At 28.5% G+C, this 10,187-nt stretch overlaps 2 protein-coding genes across 2 annotated transcripts; one reads left to right on the top strand and one right to left on the bottom strand.

Moving 5' to 3' along the window:
- Positions 1-1,536: 1,536 nt before the first annotated feature.
- NCS54_01205400 (Zinc-binding alcohol dehydrogenase domain-containing protein cipB 4) lies at positions 1,537-2,829 on the bottom strand (the record flags this gene model as incomplete). Its single annotated transcript, XM_053157305.1, has 5 exons — positions 1,537-1,769; positions 1,827-2,383; positions 2,456-2,572; positions 2,618-2,640; positions 2,710-2,829. The coding sequence occupies 5 exons, from the start codon at positions 2,827-2,829 to the stop codon at positions 1,537-1,539; spliced, it is 1,050 nt and encodes a 349-aa protein (XP_053013280.1).
- Positions 2,830-3,867: 1,038 nt separating this feature from the next.
- NCS54_01205500 (EthD domain-containing protein) lies at positions 3,868-4,424 on the top strand (the record flags this gene model as incomplete). Its single annotated transcript, XM_053157306.1, has 3 exons — positions 3,868-3,995; positions 4,059-4,337; positions 4,385-4,424. The coding sequence occupies 3 exons, from the start codon at positions 3,868-3,870 to the stop codon at positions 4,422-4,424; spliced, it is 447 nt and encodes a 148-aa protein (XP_053013281.1).
- Between the last annotated feature and the right edge of the window lie 5,763 nt (positions 4,425-10,187).

Raw genomic sequence — 10,187 nt, forward strand, 5'->3', positions numbered from 1 at the left:
TATTAATATAAGCTAATATTACTTTATTAATTAATACTAAGAAAATAACCTCTTAAGTAATTAATTAATTATAATAACTTAAAATAACTAAACTAATAATAAGATTAATCTAAAGTAATATAAATATTTTAAATAATATATAGCTAATTAATTAATTAATTTTTATTATTTCTTAATCCTTAATAGCTATAAAAATTATTAATTTATTAAATTTAAGAAATATTATATAAAAAATAAAATTATTAGGCTTTATATATCTCTTTATTTATTTTATTTATTTTAGCCCCTTAATATTAGGTATTTTAGGCTACTTAAGAAGGCCTATAATTAAGAAATAAAATATCTAATTAGATACTTTATAACTTATATTTCTAAGATTAAGTCCTTCTTAGCCTTTTATATTATATTTTATATTATTATAATAGAGAAAAATATTAAGGTAGCTTTTAATAGAGCTAGGCTTATTCCTCTTAACCTAGAAAGTATAGTCTTAGAGCTTAATATATAGCTATAGACTTTAATGCTAGCTAAAGAGGTAATAAAACCTTTAACCCCTTAGGTCTTAAAGACCTTAAAGACTATGCTTAAGGCTAGATCTTAGTCTAAATACCTTAAAAGATAAATTAAAAGATATAAAAGTAGCTTACTAGAGTTAATTCTTAAAACTCTATAGTCTTTTTTTAAGGGCATAAAGGCTATTGTATATAAGGTTACCTTATTAACCGCTAAGGTTAAAGACCTTTAAGAGGTAAATAAGATATTAAGCTAGCGCTAAAGGGCAAGAAGGATTAAATTATAAAAAAGAGGGGTAATAATAATAGAAAAAGAAAAATAAGTAATTAATTAAATAGATACTAATACATAAGTAATAGCTAAATTATTAAGATATAGTAATTAAGAAAGGTTAGTGCGACTAGGGGTTTAATATTATAATATTTATAATAAGCCTAGTTATAATATAAAGACTTATTAAGTAGTAATTAAGATATCTAGGGAAGAATATAATAAGTAGTTTTAATTAATTAAATAATTTATAGTATTTTTATAAGTATTTAAATTAAAAAGGTTAAGATTTTTATTATATTAGGTTAATTATTATACTTAGGTAATATATATATTATATTATAATATTATATTTTAATTTTACTATAATATTTATTATTTAATTTTTTATTATATTTAATAGAAAAATAGGATTTTTTATAAAATATTTCTTTATTTTAATTTTTATAAAAAACTAAATTTATAACTTAATTAATTAAAACCTTAATTTAACTTAGCCCTACTTAATTAATATAAGACTTAGTAATCCTAGTAATTTAAATTATTAAGATTATAAAGTAATTCTTATAATCTTATAATATATAAAACTATATAAAATGCACTTAATTATACTTCCTTATATAATAGCTACCTTAGTTATTAACATAACTTAGTTATACTTAATATCCTTAAGTATATTACTAGATATAACTTATATCCCTACTTAGAAGTATGCCTCTATACTCCTGCTAACATAAACCCAGCACGACCGCTTTATTCCTTGGGAAATACACGATCGTCACAAATCTGGACAACATATTTATGTGCTGAAACGCCACCCTTTAATTTGTCCAATCCATCTTGTAGGCCCTCCAAGCCCTTGCCAACAACAACCGGATCTGGCTTGAACTGCAGCCGACCGGACGCAATAGCCTTGGGTACGAATTCTCCCCAAACAGCCTGGAGAACATCCTTGCCCTTTTCATTCAATATCTCAAACGCGAGCGCTGTTAAATGATCAGCACTAGATGATCAGACTTTTATAGCCCAGAGGCAAGACTTACACACTGTTGGCTGGAAGTTCTTCGACAGCGGCATATCGGGTGGTATGACAACTCCCACCTTGAGAGGTCCGACCTTGTCCAGAATGGCATCGAGAGGCTTCATGGTCGCCGGGGTGGATATAGCATCGAATACAGCTACAACCTCCCGTTGGGATAATGTCGCAATAGCCTCGTCTACAATGTCAGGGGACTTGTGGTCGAGGACGACTGCCGCCCCAAGCGACTCGACTAGCCTATGGTTTTGCAATGATGCCGTGGCCACGACCTCAAAGCCAGAGGCAACTGCCAGCTGGATGGCGGTGGAACCAACTGAAGACGAGCCCCCCCAGACGAAAAGAGTCTTTCCCGAGGGGGTAGGGCTCAGGCTTGGAAGTTGAAGGCCAAGGTGGTCGGGATGATAGAGATTCACGGCAACAGTGGTGATAGCCAGAGGCAGCACCGATGCCTGCTCGAAGGTAACGCTATCCGGAAATGGGGCCATTAGAGAAGCATGGACTTTAGGGTACAGCTGGTAAGCTCCAAAGGCCGAGTCATCAACCCCCAGGCCCATGCAGTACCTGAATGTAAGAGGTCAATAGACGACGCTTGAATGGGGTGGAAGGGTGATAATGCCGGCTATGAATACGCACCCCAAGACCCTTTGGCCTTTCTTCAGGTGTGTCACACCCTCGCCATCTGCTTCAACGATACCAGCAACGTCCGTACCTATAATGCAAGGGAAGGTCTTATTAAACAAGTCGATTGTCCTGCCAATGTGAGTTTGATTCACGGGTTATGAATGGTAAGCGTACTGCACCATGATTTCCACAGGATTCTCCATGTCGGCATCGTTCAATCAGCATGGTCATGATGTTAGTAGGACTTTAGAATGTAATAGACTTACCAAAGCGATGACCCGGCTCTTGACAACAACCTCTCCAGGGCCAGGCTCTGGAAAGGGAGCCGGCCCAATCTCCAAAGGGTAAGCTTTGGGAGCCTTCATCCAAGCGGCCTTGTTAGACATTGCGTCGCAAAATGAAATAATTGCGTGAAGAAGTTGAAATTGTAGCAGAGCTTGGGGGTGAGTGGAAATCTGGAGCAAGCGGGAGAGCTCTTTGACAGGTGTCCTGCGGACCAATTCGATAGTAAACCAGACCGACTTTATAGCTCGCCTGTTCTTAAATGTAGTCTGGATTTGTACTGCCTCTAGTTTTTAAATCTCTCATAAACCCACCGTCCGAACCTTGGGCGGGTTCTATTGGCATTCAACCGGCGGGCAATTTCTCATACTTCGAGCAGGAAGAGCACACCATCTGGCGTGACGCCCCCTTTTCGACGAAGGTCTTCTCTGCCACCGGCACCTCGGCAATGGATAACATCCGGTTTGGCACTCGCTATTATGAAATAGCGCGACCGTTACCAACCTCGCGGTTGAACTTCGAGCCGGGTGACGGACTTACAGTTGACAATCCCCGAGAAGTAGAGACTCCATTAGTAGCAGAGTGGATCCAAACTGTAGGTGCTTATATTTCAGCAAGGTATGTATCACTTGCAAGAAGCTCAATACGATTGAAAAGCCTTTTTAAAAGGACACCACCTATTTACAATATTTAGGGTACATTTTAACTAAGAGCAGGCATTACTCAGTCTTGCCTGTATTTCTATAACGTCCGTGTAAAAACAACCCGCCCGTTTGCCTTAATTGGCGCTCGGAGGCGTGCTCTTTCGTCGGCCTCGGCCTGAAAAATACAACCGGCCAGGGCTAGGCAAGGGCCGCCTCGGTCTTTAAATTGCACCGTTTACACTAGTGCCTCATTCCCCCTCGTTAAACTCTATTTTCTCACTTTCGTCGCCCCTATCGTGTTGAGCTTGAGAAAAAGTTATTCAAAGTGGGCGACAAGCGTGCCGTTCGGCCCGAAGGTGTGATTAATCGCCGATATCTCCATGCTCCTCCACTTTGACCCTGGACTTGAGTATTATTTATGCTAGAGCTTCCAAACTGTCAACTTCCTATACCACTCTTCCGAAAAATCTAAACACTGGTTGAGCTCTTGTACTTATCATGCCAAACACTAAGGTCCTTGTTACCTCACGACGCAAGCCTGGCTTGACTAGGGAGGAAGTGCACGAATACTTCCATCAGATCCATGGGGCATTGGCCCAGTCGCCTGATCCAAACCACAATCCATCGTACGCTTACGTGTTCAAACTTCTTCGCTACGGTAGTCGCTTTGCTGACTTTTCGTCTCCTAGGAAATACACTCAATTTCATTTTTACGACTCAGTATGTCACGCGGATGCAGACCATCAAGCCGTTGCCGATATCGGTGCCGAACTATATTTCGAATCCGAACAACATCTCCTACTTGTGTTTCAGTCTGCCTGGGTTCGAGAAAACGTGTCGCCAGACAACCTGAACTTTTCTGACACCAAGTCAACATGCCTTCGTATCACGCAAGAAAAGGTCATCTCCCTTGGGGGGGCTGCTATAGAGGCCCCGATGGATTGCAAGCAAGCTGCGCCTGTAGCTATGTATTTCATTACTAGCTCCGACTCAACCATCTCCGCCGATCAAATAGCTTGCGACCTCACTACCAGTTTGAGCCCTTTTGCTACTGACGAGGTTATCGCGCTGGCTATTAACAGCCCCGTGGAGCCTTCGTCTGAAGTTTCCGCCTATTTCAAAAAGTCTTCTGCTGCCGACATTATATTATATGTTTATCTCAAAGGAGAAGGGTCGATATCACCTTTCAGAGCAGGGCAGAAGCACTTTGAAAACAGGTTTGCTAGTCAACTCTGTTGAAAAGTGTTGGGTCGCTTTAGGATCCCGGCGTGTTATCTATAGTAATGAGAGTACTATCCCTTGAGCTGTGGAAAACCTCCCGCCTAGGTAATATATATATAATTATTATTAAGAAAAAGCTTATTTATATTAATTTTTTAATACTTTTAATATTAACTTACTTAATAATTATTTTAGAAATCTAAAAAAAAACACTCTTTTATAACTTCCTATATAATTTATTTAAAACTTATTTTTTTAAACTTAAGTAATTATATAGTTATTTTTAGAAAATCTAATATTTCTTTTTTTAACAGCATAGTATAACTAATCCGCATGCTTGTTATATATGTTACACTTAGCTACAGCTTTTAATAACACTTTAAATACCTTAATAAAGCCTGACGCCTTAGTTCCCTGCTCATACAAACTTACTACAATTTAGAGCTATTACTAATAATATTAATCTTGATTCCCAACTAGCAAATCATAGATACCTGTCACGACCTATGTCTAACCAAGGGCGGTGTCATAAGGCAGAACCCCAGATAGGTCACGGGGGACCTATACCCCTCTATCTAACTAGAACTAAGAGTAATATAAAAAAGAATAAAGCGCTCTTAGAGCGATAATAGTCTTAGAGCGAAGTGCTCTAAAGAGCCTTATGCTCTAATAAAATAATGTAAAGTATATAAAGTATATTTATTTATACTTTCTTATATAATAGCTACCTTAGCTATTAATATAACTTAGTTATACTTAATACCCTTAAGTATATTACTAGATATAACTTATACCTTATTACTTATATTATACTTAGTACTCTCTATTAATATAAACCTAATATAATTAGTTTATCCCTTAGGAAATATATAATTATTATATATTAATAGCTCTTATTTAATAATATATTATATACTTTAAGTAATATTATTATTATAGTACCTAATATTAGATCTCCTTTTACCCCTTATAATAAGCTACTTATTACTCCTTAGTAAGGATAGCCTATAACTAGGCTAAAGGAACTTAATATCTAAATAGATATAAATAATAATACTAAAAAATATATTATTTTAGCCTTATATAAAAATAAAATCTATAAACTTAGAAATAAATATAATTACTTAATTACTTAATATAATAACCTCTTAGATAATATATAAAGTAATAATAAGATTATTTAAAAATAACTTATAAGTATAGAAATATTTATAAATAATATATAAGAATATTTCTATTAAGCTATAAAATAATAATAATAATAATATTAGTAAATAATTAATAAATAATAAAATTAAATTAATTAATTTATTATATTCTAAGCCTAATAAAATAACTTAATATAATAATAAGTTTATAATCTTAGTAGCCTAATATTTAAATATAATATTATTAATATTACCTATAAAGATATTAATAAGATTATTAAGCCTAAGGACTTAGAGCTATTTAATAAATAAGCTATTTATATTAAGATATTTCTTATATCCCTTAGGGTATATTAATAATATTTCCTTATTAAGATAGCTAATATAAAAAATAAAATCTTATATATTAATAAATACCTTATAGGTAATATATTTACTTAGTTTAAGCCTAAGTAATATAATTTTCTTAAAAATAAACCTACTAAGGAAATATAATTCTTTTTTATTAAATATAAAAACTTTAAGGATATAATTAAATATAACTTTAGAATTATTAATAAAAAATAATAAGTTATATAGAAACTTAAGAACTTATAATAAATAAAGGCTACTTTAACCTATATAGCTAAGTTTATATAAATTACTTTATTCCTTAATTAAGGAATAAGCGCCCTTTAGATTATATTTTATAAAAGACTTAAAGATAAAATTAAAAATAGGTTTATAATCTTAGTAGCCTAACCTACTAAGATAGCTAATATAGAAAGTAAGGTCTTATATGCTAATAAATGCCTTATAGGTAGTGCACTTACTTAGTTTAAGCCTAAGCTATATAACTTCCTTAGAAATAAACTTACTAAGGAAATATAACTTTTTTTTACTAAATATAAAAACTTTAAGGATATAATTAGATATAATTTTAAAACTATTAATAAAGAATAATAAGCTATATAGAAACTTAAGAACCTATAATAAATAAAGGCCGCTTTAACCTATATAGCTAAGTATATATAAATTATTTTATTTCTTAACTAGGGAATAAATACCCTCTAGATTATATTCTATAAAGGACTTAAAGATATAGTTAAAGATAAACTCTATAAGATAAAAAAACCTAATAATCTTTAGGACTATATTAATATAGCTATTAAGATTAATAATTAATAGTTTAAATAATATATAAAAAAATCTAATAAGGGATAAATCTAAGGTAATAAGAATAATATTAATCTATTTTAAAAATAAGAGTAAGCTAAGAGTAATACCTCTTATGAGACCTATGTGGGACCTATAGAACTTAGAGTAGCCTAAAAGGATAATAAGGATATTAAGTATTATTACTATTATAAGAAGGGCTATAAGGCTAATAAATACTAAAAGAAATAGCGAGATATTAAGGAAGGGTATTATTAATTAAAGCTATAATAAAACCTCTTAGAAGGTAAGAAATACCTAAATATAACTAATTAGGATAGTAACCCCTAGATAGCTATCTATACTACTAAGATACTAGGAATAGTATAAAAGGGATATAATAAAATAAGACTTTAACCTAGAGAAGTTACTATGCCCTATTAAGCCGCCTACTTAATAAAAGAATAAGCTATTAGTAATTATATAATTAATAATATTATAAAAGAATAATTCTATAAACTAATTAAACCCTTAAAGGTCTATTAGTTATATCTTATTAACCTAGATATATAGAACTCTTTATTAAAACTAAATAATAAAAAGGAAAACCTTATTAATAAATAATAAATAATTACTATTACTTAATTAAATAAATATTATAAACCTATTAATTATAGCTAATACTCTGCGGGAGCTTAAACATAGCGGGTATAAGAAGCTATATAAATCTACTAATAATAACGCGGCTAATATATAGTATTTTAAAAAGATAACTATAAAATATTAATCTATAAAGGGACTAGTAAATATTATTAGCTTAGTATAGCTACTTAATATATTTAATTAACTAAAAAATAATAAAATATAAATAATATAAAAGATATCTATATATAAGTATATTATAAGGAAATAGCTATAAACCCGAGATAGCCTAAACCCCGCTATAACCTATAAGATAACCTATATATAATATTTATATACCTATAATATAAAGAAATCTCTTAGGTATTATATAAAAACTATTATTATAATATATATATTATAGATAAATAATAAAATAATTATTTTTTAATCTAATTACCCTAACCTAATATTAAACCTTACTTAGCCTATAAAACCTTCTAATATAAAGCAAAGGAATAATATAAAGGACTTAGTATTACTATGCTATATTTTTACCCCTTAAAGAAAGGAACTATTAGCCTAAAGCGATAAATTATTATTATTATATAGTAAATTATAATAAAGTAAGGAGAAGCACTAAATAGAAGCTATCCTAATGCAGAAGTAACCCTCTACTATAAAGAAATATACCTATGATATAGATAATAAGTATTAGCTATATATAACTAGCTAGAATATATAGCAAAGAAAGGATTTAACTTCTTAACTTATTAAGAAAACGCTATTAATAAAAAATAATATAAAGGTATTTAATTATACCTTAGAAAAAACTATAGACTTATAGATAAGGTTCTATAAGAATATACTAATTATATCTAGCATAAAGACCTTAATAAAATCTACCTAGAAACTTAATAGCTAAGATATACCTATACTAGCGATAAAACTATAAAATAAAAGTTATTAGGAATAAATTAATAGCTAAGTAGATAATTATAACTATAAAGCCTATATAAATAGTAAATATAAATTTAATTATTATAGCTATATAATATTAAAAAACTAAATACCTAATTTAATATAGGGTAATAAATAGATAAATATAGGAATATATTACCCCAGAAGGCCTTATACTCTATAAATAAAGCATATAGGTAATAATACCTAGAACTAAAAGTATAAGTTAAGGGAGAATAATTAAATACTTTAGTAGATAATAGAGCTAAATAGAATTACTTTAACCTAATAATAGCTAATAGGCTTAAGCTATTATAGAGGTATAAATAAATACCTTACTTAGTTATTAACCTAGAAGGAACTCTTTTTAATTATAATAATAGTATTATTAATAATAAGATTAATTACTTTAAAGTTTTTATTAAAAAAAAAAACTAAGAGATATTATTTAATATTATATTAATTAAGTAATATAATCTTATATTTAAATACTTATAATTATAATATTATAACTTATATTTTAATTAAAGAATTAGCTAGGTATTTTCTTTTAATAATAAGATACCTTTTACTATAAATAATAACTTAGAATATAATATAAGATCTCTAACTTTTACTAAAGACGCTAGAGAAGCTAAGAAAAGGTAAATATAAAATACCTCTCTACCTAAAGAAATATAATATAAATACTATAATAAATAGAAATAATAAAATTAATAAATAATTATATATATTATATAATAGTTTTATTAATTAGAAAGAAACCTTAAGTAAGTTAAAAAGATATTAAAAGAAAAATAGCTTAAGAATATTTTATTATAATATTATATCTATAAGAAGCTCTTTATAAAAGAACTTAAAATAGGTTTATTTAAATATATATATTATAACCTTAAAATTAAATTTATTAATAAGAAATAACCTAATTTTAATAAACTTTACTTATTTAATAAAGTATAATTATTAATATTAAAGAAATATATTAAAGATATATTATAAAAAGGATATATTAAGGAAAGTAAAGTATGTATTAAATATCTTATTATATTTATCCTAAAAAAAAATAAAAAGCTCTAACTTTATATTAACTTTAAAATATTTAATATTATTATAATTAAGGATTATATATTATTACCCCTTATTAATAAGTTAAAGAATTAATTTTTTAAAATAAAATATTATATAGTACTTAACCTTAAAAGAACTTATAACCTTATTTAGATTAAAAAAAGATATAAATAAAAAACTACTTTTTATATTAAGTATAGACTATTTAAGTACCTTATTATATCTTTTAGACTTATTAATATACTTATTATATTTTAATAAATAATTAATAATATATTATAAGAATATCTAGATATATTTATTATATATTACTTAGATAATATCTTTATTTTCTTTAAAATAGAAAAAGAATATATAAAATATATTTATAAGGTATTATAAATATTATAAGATATTAAGTTATTAATAGGACCTAAGAAAAATAAATTTTATGCCTTAGAAATAGAATTTCTTAGATATATTATCTTATATAATAAGATATATATAAACCTTAAGAAAGTCTTAGTAATTAGGGATTAAAAAGAATTAATAAATATTAAGGAAATATAAGCCTTTCTTAGCTTTATTAATTATTATTATAGATTTCTTTAATAATTTAGGAAAATTATTATATTATTAATTAACCTTATAAAGAAAGATAAGATATTTATATTTAGGGATAAAATA

The sequence above is a fragment of the Fusarium falciforme genome, chromosome 10 (assembly GCF_026873545.1).
Source record: "Fusarium falciforme chromosome 10, complete sequence".
In the NCBI taxonomy this organism is placed as follows: domain Eukaryota; kingdom Fungi; phylum Ascomycota; class Sordariomycetes; order Hypocreales; family Nectriaceae; genus Fusarium; species Fusarium falciforme.